Consider the following 15,176-nt stretch of genomic DNA (forward strand, 5'->3'; position numbering starts at 1 on the left):
CAATGTGTGTGTAATGACTGGATAATAGATTCCTTGATGATGCAATAAGAGAGTGACAGGTTTTTGACTCTGGTGCTATTGCAAATGCAACCAATTTTGAATTTGGCAAGAGAAAATTGTATGACTGACAAAAAAAAACTCAGCTACTATTACGAACTATGACGAAAATATTGTTACAAAAATATCGCAGCGATACTGTAATTTAAAACGACATTTTTGAGAAAACCACGACTAGTTCAATTAAGATATTTGCTGATAAGCTGGACTACAGTATGTGCTTAGAAACAAAGAAATTGAAGAACTATCAATTTTTGTTGGAAGTCGTTGGAACATTTCAAGCTTCTCGCACTGACTGTGAATATGGAATCAGCCTTATGAATATGCAAATCCAGAAACAGACTAGAAGTGGAACACGTATGATTTAATGCAGATTAAGATGTATCTTTCATCTGGATGTGAAATTAATCTGGACAATGATTACAGAAAACAAATTTGTAATAAAGACAGATTAGAAAAAGTTTATGAAAATGGGAAAGATTTCTTTGTTATACCCTTTCATAATACCCTTCCAATTAATAAGAAAAATCAAAAGAATGTGAGTTTTCAATTTTCATTCTAAATATTCACAGTATGCATATTACAAAAAAATTTAAGTACTGTGCAGTTTTCAGGCTGTGTAAAAATTTCCTGCTCAGAGCTGCAAATAAAAATTAGAGGGAACGTTGTCCATAACCCTGGCAGGTGGTGCTTTGCACTTCTGGTCTGAACAACACGTTGGCTTCTTACCTTGGCAGTCTGAACGTTTCCAAGAACAATCTCTGCATTGAGCATGTCGGGGAGTTTGGTGATCATCTGGCTCTCGATCGGCAGCTGCTGGTTGAGAAGGGACAGGTAATACTGCAACTCGCCGTGCGACGTGATCAGGATACCTTCACCCTTCGTGTCATACTGTGGTCGTCCTGCACGGCCTAACATCTGAAAATGAATTAATATCGAAGGGAATAAATCAGAACCAACATCTCTGTGGAAGCACAACATATAGCCTTTGACTCTCAGACCCCTTGGATGCTGAAATTAAAAAAAAATCTCTCCCAGTGTCACATCATGGCTGCAGGGCAATTCTTGGCAATCCACCTGTGGCTTTCTAGCTTATCCATGACATCTTTGTTTAGCAGAGAACTAAGGACGCCATTATTCACTTCAAAGAACTCTTTTAGGGAACTTTCACCAATACAAATGAAATTTGGCACTCCTGGGCAAACTTCCCCCCACCATCACCCCATCTCGTGGTTCCTCCCATTTTCTGGCAGACCTAACCTGTTATCAGGAACCCACAGTGATAAATCAGCTGATGTTTTAACTGCATTCTGATTTCAGATTTATCTTCACTAAACATCTGCATGGGGCGTTTACAACAGAAATAACAGGACAACCAAACGAACTCTCTGTGTGAGTCCCATTAATACAGTGCTCCCCCCCCCCCCCCACTCTTTAAGGCTCCTAGTATGGTCAAAAGGGGATTGGCTCTTCATATTATCTATTCAAACTTTCAAAGGGCACTTGACAAAGACTTGATCAGTAAGAAATGATAGGTTATTTTACCTGAAGTACATCCAGTGCACCCAGTTCAGTCCAGCGGCCCTTCTCTGGGCTGTACACCTGTGTGCCTTTAATAATAACAGTGTGAGCAGGCAGATTCACACCCCAAGCCAGAGTTGCTGTGGACACCAGCACCTAAAACAAACAAAGACCACAATTAATCTTTCAAATGTAAAAATCCACTGGGGAAAATGAGCTGTAAATACTGATGGGAGATGACTGTTGCCCTCACTCCCGAACGTCTGTGTTTAACGAAACTACAAACCATTTACTAGAATCCATTAAGCACAAATACAGAGAGTGACAGAAAAAGCATCAAGAAATGCTTGTGGCTCCAATCATTGAGCCACTTACTTACAGTACAGTAGCACATAAACATTACATAATATAAATAAAACTGGAAACTAGCCAAGGAAGAACTCATTACCTGAATGTGCCTGTCAGCAAACAGATCTTCTACCAGTGTTCGATCCACTCTCGTCATCCCAGCATGGTGAATAGCAAAACTGTAGGGCAGTAGGTCCTTCAACTCCAGATTCTGAAAAGAGGGGCGGTTATGAATTTATAGACTCACAAACAGAAACAACCCCTTTGGCTCATCATGTCCAAGACAACCCCTTTGCCCATTACACTATAGTACTATTTGCTCACATTAGGACTGAAAAATAAAATGAGCTGAAACAGGAGGAAATGTGCACTGGGTTTCAGTATTTGGTATTTGGTTTCAGTAATTGGAAGGCCCCAGAAGTTTTCAACCTTCCTGAATTTTTTAAGCCAAAGCATTTCTCCTAACTATTTTCTGTAATTTGACAGATGAGGCATGTTACAGCTAGGAAGAGTGAACAAGCACTGCCAAACGTTTCTCAGGGATTACTGGTTCTGCTGAAGCTGTACAAATGAGCATTCCTGATTCACCACTGTATTTCATTACTTTCAGATCATGTGGTACTGTCATGTATAATATTGTGACAACTCAGTGCTGCAGTCAACGAGACACAAGTACAGAAGTCGTTCCAGAAAGGCCAATAAAGAACTTACCTTGCACTGTTCTGCCTCTGTGCGCAGCACCTCTGTGGAAGCTGAGCCCTCTCGCAGGAACAAACCCAGTGTATCTTTCTCCAGGCACATATCTCGGATTGCTCGTGCTGTCTTTCCAGTTTCCTTGCGAGAATGAACAAATACCAACACCTAAAAAAAAAATCAATCTTCTTACAAGTGTTCATCAGGAACCAGAAAGATGAAAGATGGAATTTGAGTAAAGGTTACTTAGAGGTGAAACTATCTCAGATGGTCCTGCAGAGCTGATGTAAGGATGGCAGGAACGGGGCTAAGCTGGATAAGAAAAAGAAGAAAGGCAAATCCTGCAAGGAGGACAAAAAGAGTTGGAGAGATAAAGTATAGAAGGGCTTTATCCATAGAATAAAACACTCTCCAGAAAGATAGAAAGCCCCTTACACTTCACATCACTGACAGGATTGATAATCTACTGCCTAATCTGTTGAATAGTTCCAGCATTTTCTTTTTTTATTTCAGAATTCTGGCAACTGCAGTTTTTTTTTTAATTTTAAGGTGGATTATTAACTTGCACAAACTCTGTTTCCCCCAGACCAATGGTTGCACAGTTCACTGGATTGATGCTAGGGTGTAGACAAAAGGGACCACAATTACTGGAATCTGGAGCACAAACAAGCAGAACCATTTGAGTACTCTGTTGCTGCTGGCATCAATTTGTTAATTGGGTAAAAAGAGTATGGAAGGAAGTACACATTGATTGTCTGATTGCTTAAATTCAAGACAATCCAATTACTATACACATCATGTGATATTCTGTAACTTATTTTAGAGAAGAGATAACATTGTTCTGGTTCAGCATAATGTAGTTTTTCATTATAATGGGACGGGGTTTGGCATGGTTGACAATGACATCACAACATTCATTAAGCTGGCCCTGTAGTCTCCTAAATTTTACCCAATGGTGGCATATGGTCACAGCATTCTTGCAGATTTAAGAACAGGTCTTGAATGAGAAGCAACTTGCTCACATGTGCAGAAATAAGAGGAATGAAATTATGGCAATCAGCCCCATTGTTGGATTTTCCAAACCAATGATTGAGCATTCCGATCAACCTGTGTTCAGGAATACGACCCAAACTGGCAGCGAACATTTATTTCCGAATGCTGCAGGTTTGCATTTCGCAGTTCTAGTGCCTATATGCCAATCCAGCAGGTGAGAGGCATTAGTGCTTCCAAATAAACTCACTGACCTGATTCTTCCCAGCATGCTCCATCACCTTCTCATACACAATCTCATTCATAATCTGGAAACGCTTGATGGCTTTCTTCTCTGTGATTCCAACGTATGTCTGCTCCAAAGGAACAGGACGAAAACTGAAGGGAAAGACACAGGATCGGATAAGTATTTCACACTGAATAGCACACTATTTAAATTTCAGCCTTCTAACTTGTCTTTGTTAGAACTTGGCTCTGCATTACTATTCAGACACAATCCCACCTTCTTCCAAACAATTCATGTACAAAGGTTACCTGAACAATGTCTAGCAAAATGGCCCATGTGCTGAGTAGTGATACTACAATACTCAGTTACAATATGTGACTGCATTGCTAAATTAGTAGCATGATGTCATCATGTACACACAAGGTCCCAAAATGTGTTACCTGTTATCGAAGTAAAAAAGGCCCTTAGCTGGATCAACTCTCAGCAGTGTAGCAACATCTTCATAGTTGGGCAGTGTGGCACTCAATCCAACTAACCGTACATCTTCCTGAGTCATCTCAATGTTTCTGATTGTCCGGGCAACCAAAGCCTCCAGTACTGGACCACGATCGTCATGCAGAAGATGAATCTCATCCTGAGACAATGGAAGTCAAAGAATAAACAGCTTAGGGCAAGTCTAGAAAGCAAAATAAGTGCTGCCATTGGCAGGCGATTATTCCTCTGCTCAGAACTTCAGCATCCAGTCTCAATACGCGCTTCCATCAAAAGGAAAACTCTCTTAGCTCTAACTCCATGGCTTTACTTCGGAGGACAGAAATAATATTTTTTTGTTCAGTATCTTATGAACTCTGATGCAGTGTTTAAACTAGTACTAAATTAGGGACGTCAATCAGAAAACTCACACTGGCACCAACAGGAATAAGCAAAATTGAAGCCAGTGTTTTCTTTTGCACTTACGATGATCATGAGTCGCACTATTTGAGTGTAGGTACGCTCTCCTCCTTTACGAGTGATGATATCCCATTTCTCCGGGGTGCACACTATCACCTGGGTTGCATTGATCTCCTCTTTACATAACTGATGGTCTCCCGTCAGCTCTGCAACACTGATCCCATAACTCACCAAACGCTGCCAACAAAAAGAGAATCAATGCTACTTTATGAGCCCATGTAAGTTCACTAATTCTGGTTAACAGTAGCCCTTTCACACAGGACAATTCAGGTAGCTATATGCTTGGCCACACTGAATGTTCAGAGTAAAACCACTGTGATCCAAGTAAATCTACAACTGGTGGTGCATTTGGGGTGGGAAAGGATGTGAAAAAAGAAATGAGGAGACTGTAAAAGGAAGAGAGATAAAAACAACAGAAAAAAAGATTAAGATAAAAAAATTGTATGTCGCCGCTATGCATTTAGTTCCTGAAGATTGCTGTGTTAACAAGCTTACCTTACTGAAACTGCCCACCATCTCCTGAACCAAAGATCTCATTGGTGCCACATAAATAATCTTGAAGTCATCCACATTTATGGTCCCATCCAGGTTGATATGCTTTCCAATCTCACGTAACATGCACATTAGAGCTACATTTGTTTTACCAGCTCCCTGAGAAGTAAAATAATTTAAATAATGATACCTATTTACAATCATTGCAGAGTAGAGTGAACAGATTAATGGCATCCAGTAGTGAATACTCACAGTGGGAGCACACAACAGAAGGTTTTCATCTGTTTCCATGGCTGCCTTACATAATTTACTCTGAATTCGATTCAGTGTCTTAAAGCCTTCAAATGCTGCTTGTGTATACTTGGGCATCTTCTCAATGGATATCAGTTGCTACAGGATATGAAGCAGTAATTCCGAATCAGTTATTTACACAACGGGATATCAGTGTCATAGCCACATAATTTTTCCATTATTCCTGCTTTACAGAATCAGAATATATTAATTCACCCCTGTGTAATTATATTTGTGCTACTCTGTCAGCTCAAATACAAGAAACTGGATGCTGTAAATGTGAACCATAGAGAAAGTGCTGGTCTTCATTAATCTGGCAAACATCATCAATGAAGAGGAAAGAGTTAACTTTGTTAGTGGAGACTTGTGTTAACAAAGAGTTAAATTCTCTCCTCTCTGTAAAAATGCTGCCCGACCTACCAGGTGTTTACAGTATTACTTCATTACTTTTCAGAACAAGGTACAATTGGTTAACCTTGTTCAATAAAGACGCAGGAAGTTGTGGGCACACATCAAGAAATGGTCCATGCTTTCACTGGGGCAGGTTTAATAGGTTTAATAGTATGATAGCTTTCTTGAGATGTACCAAGCAGCTTATCCTTGAATGAATAAATCAAAATCTGACAGGGAAAAGACAAATGAATATACTGACAGGCCTGTTGTGTACTTCATCGATTACACATGATCAGTAATGATCAAAGCACACTAATTGCCGATTGCTTAACAGTCAGTCAACCATGAAATCGGGTAGCTTATTACCAAATAAGTTGATATACAGATACAACAAAAACGATAGAAGGATCTCATGCTGATCCCTCACCTCATCTGAACTGAAGGGTTTGGGCTTAAGAGCTGGTACGTGAACTTCCTCATATCCCTTGCGCTGCTTGCGGAACGAGCCATCTGGTAGCTGACATCGCTTGTTTGCCATGAGGTGACTTCCCTGTGTAAAGGCCAGGTCTTCTAAATCCAAAACTTGTCTGGGGGCCAGAATCTAAAAGACCAGATCAGTTAGTAGCAGAAAGCAGAAATATTGTTCAAATAAATACTTACTGTCGTGGAGCTTGAGAATGAATCATTCCCTTCATGCATGGCTGTGCTGCATATTTAGGACAGTCTCGAACTCAATCAGCAGCCCCAGGCTTGACTTCATAGCATCTGTATGCATCAACTTCAGCAACTGGCAGTTCACCAACTATAATTTTCACCCTCACATCTTTATGCAACAATGTGGTAGTGAGAGGCCAATAATTCAATTAGCATCAAAAATGAATCCACAGCATGCGTAAACAGTCTTAGAGGACATTGGTCTTTGACTGAGTAAAGAATCTACTTCTCTCTACTTTAAACTGAAGCTTAGATAACTGCAGCCTCTGATTCCTTTATTACTTTGGCCATGCATGTTGACGTTGCCACTCCTCCCGTCCTCTACGGTTTTTCCTCTCTCTAAAGTGAGAGGCCTGGAACATCTGTATTAATTTTCCATGTTTAAAGTCCTTTTATTTAACCTTACACTTGAACTCTTCACCAGATTAAACAACTTGGCTATCGGTTCCTTCGGTAATTTTATGTTCTGAAACTAAATCCTCTAAGGTTAACTGCCTCCAACTTCTGTTTAGCTTCTAAACTTAAGAAATCCTTTGATTGTTTAGCTGCTGTTTACAAAACTTCCACATGGTAAATTTGCAAGTGCTAGCTTCACCACAGAATAACAATCAACAGCAGAAATTCTAGTTCATTGTTTATTTTTTCTAACCACACTGGGATGGTATTATTTGTGTCTTTCGATTAGGGCAAGATGCTAGAAATCCAGAATAACACATACAAAATACTGGAGGAACTTAGCTTATCAGACAGCATCTCTGGAAATGAATAAACAGCCAGGGTTTCAGGCCGAGACCCTTCACAGGGATGAGGTTCAAGATTAAGGCAAGACAAACAGATTTTAAATTAATTAGCAATCTTAATCATTTATCTTCATCTATTTTTTTCCTGACTGATCACAATTGTTGCATTAAATTCACACCAAACTCACCTCCCCTTCTCTGTCGAGATCCATTGCTTCAAGGTCTGTATCCACACGAGACTGGCGAACTCGTTCTCTACGAGATCTTTCTTCCTACAACGGGACAGGTCACTTTGATGAACATCATTCAAAATTCTTTGAGTTTCCAGTTTGTAAAACGGATGGACCAGTACAATTTAGGACTTACCCGAATTATGTCCTCCTTTTCAGTTTCCTGAAGTTTATAGAGAATCTTGGAAAGTTCTGCATCTGCCTCCATCTTATTCTGGATCCTCTCCTTCTCTGCTTCACTCTGGGCACTAGCCAGTAGAGTGCAGTACAGAACTATGAGGACAAAACAGAGCAAGTGAAATGCACTTATTGTAAGTACTGCTACATAAGTAACATATCGAAGACCAAGGGCTTGGAGACATGATTATTACTCTATGAACCCACAATTAATGCTACACAAATTGCCAGGACTATAAGCAACAATCCTACAATCTTCCTTAGCTCACTGAAGGAAGGTAAATCAGATTAAGACTGCATATTGGAATGAATTCAGCACCTCAGTCACAAGAAACAATGACATTCATCTGTCTAGCCAAAATTTCTACTTTCACTACTCCACATCATTGTGAGGAGACTGGTGGGCGTGTGTTTTTTCCTCTTTAAGAAAAAAGGGCATTTAAGTATATAATAGAGATATAAACTGGTTACATACCTATAATACTTGTATTCTATTATGACAAAGGAGGATGGCATTCAGCCCTATACTCTGAGAACCACCATAAATTTAATCCTATTCCTCCACTCACTATACTGGCAGTAAGTTACCTTCCCAATTACAGTTGCAAGAAAAAGTTTGCAAACCTTTTGCATTTATCTGGTTTTCTACATTATTTACTCATAAAATGTGGTCTGATCTTCATCTAAGTCACAATAGCAGAGGAACACAATCTGCCTAAACCAGGGTTTCTCAGAGAATTTTCTTTTTTTTTACACCATTCTGTTGTGGATTTACTTGTGTTTCAGATCACTGCCTCATTGCATCATCCAACTTCTATGAGGCTTCAGGTGGTGCACCGCTACCCTGACATTCTCCTGTAACCTGTCTTGATACAATTTTGAATTCCTTTTTCACTCACCAATTGCAAGCTGTCCAGGTTACGAGGCAGAAAAGCAGCCCCAAACCATGATGCTCCTTTCACCGTGCTTCTCAGTTGGGATGAGGTTTTGGTGCGCAGTTATCCAAGCTTCGGCTTACTTCAGAGACCAGTCAAAGACCTATGTTCTCTAAGACTGCTTACAAATGCTGTGGACTTTTTATTTTTAATATGCTGATTGATCTATTGGCCTCTCGCTTCTACAATGTTGCATAAAGATGAGAGGGTGAAAATTATATTTTGTGAACAGCCAATTGCCGAAGTTGTTGCACTACAGATGTGCTATGAAGTCGAGCCTTGGGTTGCCTATAGAGTTCAAGACTTATCCTAAGTATGCAGCACAGCCCTTTATTCCTCCAAACATATTGGTATGCATTTCTGCCAAAAAGTTCAACTTTTGCCTCATCTGTCCACAGGACATTGTCCCAGAAGTGTTGTGAAACATCATGTTTTGCAAACTTGAGAAGAGCAGCAATAATTTTTTCTTGGAGAGCAGTGGTTTCCTCCGTGGTGTCCTTCCACAACATTCTCATGTGGTGTTTCTCTTATAGTGGACACATGAACAAATACTTCAGCACATTCTAGATATCTGCAGGTCTTTTGCTGTTACCTTCAGGATCTTTTTCACGTCCTTCAGCACTGCACATTGTGCTCACTCTCGGTGTGACCTCTGCAGGATGCCCACTCCTAGGGAGAACAGCAACAGTACTGAATTTCCTCTATTTGTAGACAGTTTCTCGTACCGTGGACTGATGAACACTGAGGAGTTTAGAAATGTTTTTATTGGGCAGGTCACCTCTACAACCCACACCTCTAATCTCATCTCATTTACTGGAACACCTGGCTCTAAATAGCTTTTGTAGAAGGCATTACCCAGAGGGTCACATACTTTTTTGAACACAGACTGATTGTTTAAATGGTGTACTCAGTATTGACAAGTACAATTTTTTGTGTGTTGTCAGTTTAGATACATTGTGTTTGTCTACTATTGTGACTTTGATGAAGATCAGACCACACTTTTTTGAGCAATTAATGCAGAAAACCAGGCAACTGCAAAGGGTTCACAAACTTGTTCTTATAACTGTAACCTACATGATGGCATGTCCTTGGCATATGTGAGGAATCTGGAAACCCATACAGTCACAGGGGACTCCAGAAGACAGGGTCATAGATCAGGATTGAACCTAGATTGCTGGAGCAATGAAGCAGCAGCATTAACTACTGCACCAGTGTCCTACCCTTACTCTCCAAAACATTACACTAACCATCAGAACCAAGCTCCAACAGGTCTTTCCACTCTCCTCTTTAGTTGCTCAGTCAACCTCATTGACTAGACACTTTTCTATCTTTCACTGCCATTGTTTACTGCTGAAGAGCCACGTTAGTTGAGCTAAGCTTTGATTCTCCGATCTCATAATCACAAGATACATGCAGCCAGCAAAGGGCACTCTCACCTCAAACGTTCAACATACAGGCAATGGAGGTACGTGCAGTTCTAAGCATCAAACTTATCGCTGACTTTCTGTAGACAAGTACAAGTAAAAGGTATATTTTAGATTCTGCTACATGCACCTTAATACTTACTCATCATGCGGTGTTGACGCAAGACTTTGATAAAATCAAAAGTGTTAAATCCAAGAAGCAAGACAAGCTGATTCTCACACTCTCGATCATCTCCAGCTGTCTGAAACAAAAGCACAATACATCTATTATGGTACAGGAGGCCAGATTACCCATTGAGGCCATGAAAACAACATAAATTATATGGAAAGAACAGTTGTATAACTCCATTTGGAGGTAAAATAAAGCACTTTATATAAAAATTAGCCAATGCTGCAAAAAGATAAAAGGAATTATAACTAAAGGAAAAGCTGCATTCAAAATACATTGCCCATTTCTGGGCACTCTACCATCAGATTGGAATTCACCTTAAGAATATCCAGCACTTCATCGGCTTTCTTTTGTGACATGATAGCATCATCATAGAAGCGACTGAGCTGTCTCTGGAGCCAGAAAGCATCGATGTCCCTGGGATGAAGGTCCTTCTTCTTTGCGCTGAGCACATCTCCGGCAGTACCCAGCTAAGAGAAGGAAAAGCAGCTCACTAAATGGTGGTTCAATACACAAAGCACCATTAACCCCTGCCTCAAATTTTAAGTTTGGAACCTATCATTCTCATAATGCCTTACTCAAATGAGGTGGATATTTTGTTTTATACCAACTCAGAGCCCAACTTTGTAAATGATACAGAATCTGGGAAAACATTGTCCAAATGAAGCTAGCTTTCCATTCAGCATCACCCTCCACCTCCACCATTCAGGGTATTCATGGTCATACCACACCATTCATGCCAAGACTTACGTTAGCAGAAAGAGTGCAGCTTATATCTGCTTCCTCGCCTTCTGTGTCCTCATCTGATGCTTCTTCCCGCACTTCACCAAATGCATCTTCGTCTCCCTCCTGAAAAAGCAGTTGAATAGGGATCAGAAAAATGGCCAAGTTAAACAAGTAATCATTTCAGGAATACATACAATTGCAGATTTCCACTTCACAGAATCTACTGGCATGACATTGCTGTCCCAATTTAATCAGAGGACAGCAATAGGCTTTTGGTCAACCAAGTCTATGTGGACTATCAATCACCTGTTTACACTTATCCAATATTATTTTCCACTGAATTTTCACCGCACACCTATGTAACAGGGCAATTTATGGTGGTCATTTAACCATCCAGCACACAAGTCACTGGATCAAGGAAGAAACCAGACACTTGGAGGAAACCCCAGAGGTCAAATAGAGAAATGTGCAATCTCCCTACGCAGGTCAAGACAGAATCTAGGGCACAAGAGCTGTGAGCAAGTGGCTCTACAATCTGACCCACTGTGCTGTGCCTAAAATACTACATGCATCAGCGAAGATTAGAAATTAACCTAAGATCAGAGATTACCAACTCCAACAGTAATAAACATGATACAGTCCTACCCACTACCCTTGTCTGCAAGTTGGCTCACCAACATCAATGTGCACTTTCAGACTGACGCTAAAAGCATAAGAAATAGCGGAACAAACCCATCTCTTTGTGCCATTCGACAAGATTATGCCTGTTCTTTCACCTCAGTGTTATTTTCCTCCACTGACATGATATCTCTCAAGTACTTTAATAGCACAAGTTGACCCAACTTTGTCTAGAGGATACTCTGCAACTGAGTCTTTACAGCACAAAGATTTAGTGCCCCTGGGTTAAGAAATTTCTTTTTATCTCAGTCCTGAATGGCCATTATTTTGAGTGTGATCCTCAGCTCTGGACAGCCCTGCCAAGGGAAACATCTCTGCAACCACCATCAAGCACCAAAAATAGCAGCTTGCTCAGCCAATTATTTCCTCATAGGATTAACTCCCACCCCAGGATTTAGCATGGTGAACCTCTGTTGTACTCAGTTACATGTACATTATCAGATCATAACTGCACCTTTGGCGATGGTCTTTGCAGGGTGATTGGAGGGTGGTAATGTTATTCCTTTGTTTAAGAAAGGGAGTAGAGATAACCCTGGGAATTACAGACTAGCAAATAGGCATGTTATTGGAGATTATTAGTGACAGGACTTACGAGCATTTGGAACAACATAGTATGATGAGGGATAGTCAGCACGGCTTTGAGAGGGGCATATCGTGTCTCATGAGCCGGACAATGCTCTGAGGAAGTAACAAAGCATATTGATGAGGTAGATCAATGGATGTGATGCATATGGATTTTAGTAAGGAGTTTGATAAGGTTCCCCAAAGCAGATTCATTCAGAAAGTCAGGAGGCATGAGATCCATGAAGACTTGATAAAAGGTGTACAAGATTATAAGAGGAATAGAGACTTTATCCCAGGGTGGAACTAGCTAATACTAGGAGGAAGTTATAAGTAGGATGTCAGAGGCAAGCTGCTTACACAAGAGGTGGGTGGGTGAGTGGAATGATCTGCTAGGGCTGGCTGTACAGCAGATTTAGGAGACTCGTAGATAGGAATGTGGACGATAGAAAAATGAAGAGATATGTAGGAGGGAAAGGTAGAGTGATCTTAGGGTAGGTTAAAAGGTCAGTACAACATTGCAAGCCCAGGGGACTCTATTAAGCTCTAATATTCTATGTTCTATAATATACTAAGTGTGGCCTCAGTAGGACTGTTTGTAATTCCAGTAAGGTGTCTTTATTCTTGTACTCAAAGCATCCTGCAATGAAGTCCAACATAATTGTTGCCTTATTAATTTCCCATATTTGCAGGTTAACTTTCAACAATTAGTGCACATGAACACCAACACCTTTCAATCTCTGGAAGGAGAAACGGCACATAGAGTTTAATCCAGAAAAATGTAAGGTGATACACTCTGGAAAATCAAACTTAAAGGAAAAGTGCAAGGTTAACAGCAAGACTCTTAGGAACAGAGGTATCCTGGGGTCCAAGTCCACAGATCCCTCAAAATTGCCATGCAAGTTGATAGGATGGTCAAGAAACCAATGGTGTGTTGGCCTTCACTAGTCATGGGATTGAGTTCAAGAGCCAGGAGGTTTATTTTGTAGCCCTGTAAAACTCTGGTTACTTCACACTTGGAATAAGTTCTGGTCATCTCATTATAGGAAGGATCTGAAAGCATTAAAGGTACTGAGGAGATTTACCATGATGCCGCCTGGATTACAGAGCATGTCTTATGAGGAAAGTTGAATGAGGTAGTGCTTTTCTCGCTGGAGTGAAGGAGAATGAAAAGTGGTTTAATGGAAGTGTGTAAAATTATGAGAGGCAGAGAGTGGACAGCTAGTACCTTTATCCCAAGGTGGCAATGGCCCACATCAGAGGACATTGTTTAAGGTTAGTAGAGGGAAGTTTAGTGGAGATGTCTGAGGTAGTTTTTTGTTACAGAGAGGTCAGTCTGACATTGTGGGCTTCGGGGCTCATATGATGCGGTACTATTCTGCGTTCTCACTGTTTAAAATAAATACTGTCTTTGTACAGCAACACATGCAAAATGCTGGAGGAACTCAACTCTGTAGTCCTGCTGCATCCTACTCACAACTCACAATGACACACCACCAAAGGACATACAAACAAAGATATCTGGGAAAAGGCCAGCAATATCCCACCCACCCTGCTCATGAACTATTTGTCCCGCTCCCATCAGGGAGGAGGAGGCTATGTAGCATCCACGCCAGGACCATCAGACTCAAAAACAGTTACTATCCCCAAGCAGTAAGGCTGATCAATACCTCCACCCACTGACCCACCCCTCCACCACTACTTTATCAAACCCTGTCAGAATTACCTTATGTACAGATACTCCCGTACATACAATGTTTATAAGCTATCCTACATATTTATGTTTATTGTTTTTTCAAATTATTGTGTTCTTCACCTTATCTTTATACTTATCTCAGCTGAGGCAGCAGGCTGTGTCCTTGAGCAAGGCACTTAACAACACATTGCTCTGCAACGACACCGGTGCCAAGCTGCTTGGGTCCTTGTGCCTTTCCCTTGGGCAACATCGGTGGTGTGGAGAGGGGAGACTTGCAGCATGGGCAACTGCCAGTCTCCCACACAACCCTGCCTAGGGCTGTGCCCTGGAATCCTTCCAAGGCGCAAATCCATGGTCTCACGAGACTAATGGATGCCTAATCAAAGATCCCACCCACTCCCTTTTCCCTTCTCAACTCTTCCATTGAGCAGAAGATCTAAAAGCTGGAAGCACTTACTACCAGGCTCAAGGACAGCTTCTACCTTAATACTGTAAGGCTAATTAATGGTTCCCTAGTATAGTTAGTTGGACTCTTGACTCACAGTATGCCTCATTATGATGTTATACTTTATTGCTTATCTGCACCACGCTTTCTCTGTAGCTGTTACATTTTATTCTTTATTCTGATTGTTATTGTTTTACCTTGTTCTATCTCAATCAATCTGATCTGTAGGAACTGTATGCAAGAATTGAACTGACTTTATTACTTACATCCTTCATATACATGAGGAGTAAAAATCTTTATGTTACGTCTCCACCTAAATGTGCACTGTGAAATTTATTGTAATTTATGATAAATAGTATTTACAAAATAAAAACAGGACAGTCAATATAACATAGAAATACATTTGAGTCAGCATGAATTAATCAGACTGATGGCCTGGTGGAGAAAGCTGTCCCGGATCCTGTTGGTCCTGGCTATTATGCTGCGGTACTGTTTCCCGGATGGCAAATAAAAACCGTACGTTTGTGTCCTTGAGCAAGGCACTTAACAACACATTGATCTGTGATGACACCGGTGCCAAGCTGCTTGGGTCCTAGTGCCCTTCCCTTGGACAATATCGGTGGTGTGGAGAGGGGAGACTTGCAGCAAGGGCAACTGCCAGTCTCCCATACAACCCTGCCCAGGCCTGCGCCCTGGAAACCTTCCAAGGCGCAAATCCA

At 40.9% G+C, this 15,176-nt stretch overlaps 1 protein-coding gene across 1 annotated transcript in view; it reads right to left on the reverse strand.

The window, feature by feature from the left end:
- The window catches only part of snrnp200 (small nuclear ribonucleoprotein 200 (U5)), a 63,223-nt gene that overhangs the window by 32,858 nt on the left and 15,189 nt on the right, over positions 1–15,176 (reverse strand). Inside the window, exons 6-20 of the mRNA XM_059967124.1 lie at positions 11,102–11,200; positions 10,669–10,821; positions 10,325–10,424; positions 7,783–7,919; positions 7,605–7,688; positions 6,390–6,563; positions 5,531–5,668; positions 5,282–5,437; positions 4,793–4,963; positions 4,276–4,469; positions 3,864–3,987; positions 2,638–2,787; positions 2,027–2,137; positions 1,603–1,734; positions 787–975 (exon numbers count right to left, since the gene is read on the reverse strand). Of these exons, the coding sequence (XP_059823107.1) occupies positions 787–975; positions 1,603–1,734; positions 2,027–2,137; positions 2,638–2,787; positions 3,864–3,987; positions 4,276–4,469; positions 4,793–4,963; positions 5,282–5,437; positions 5,531–5,668; positions 6,390–6,563; positions 7,605–7,688; positions 7,783–7,919; positions 10,325–10,424; positions 10,669–10,821; positions 11,102–11,200 (2,112 nt within the window). The remainder of the gene's footprint in view (positions 1–786; positions 976–1,602; positions 1,735–2,026; positions 2,138–2,637; positions 2,788–3,863; positions 3,988–4,275; positions 4,470–4,792; positions 4,964–5,281; positions 5,438–5,530; positions 5,669–6,389; positions 6,564–7,604; positions 7,689–7,782; positions 7,920–10,324; positions 10,425–10,668; positions 10,822–11,101; positions 11,201–15,176) is intronic.

The sequence above is a fragment of the Hypanus sabinus genome, chromosome 1 (assembly GCF_030144855.1).
Source record: "Hypanus sabinus isolate sHypSab1 chromosome 1, sHypSab1.hap1, whole genome shotgun sequence".
NCBI classification, from domain to species: Eukaryota; Metazoa; Chordata; class Chondrichthyes; order Myliobatiformes; family Dasyatidae; genus Hypanus; species Hypanus sabinus.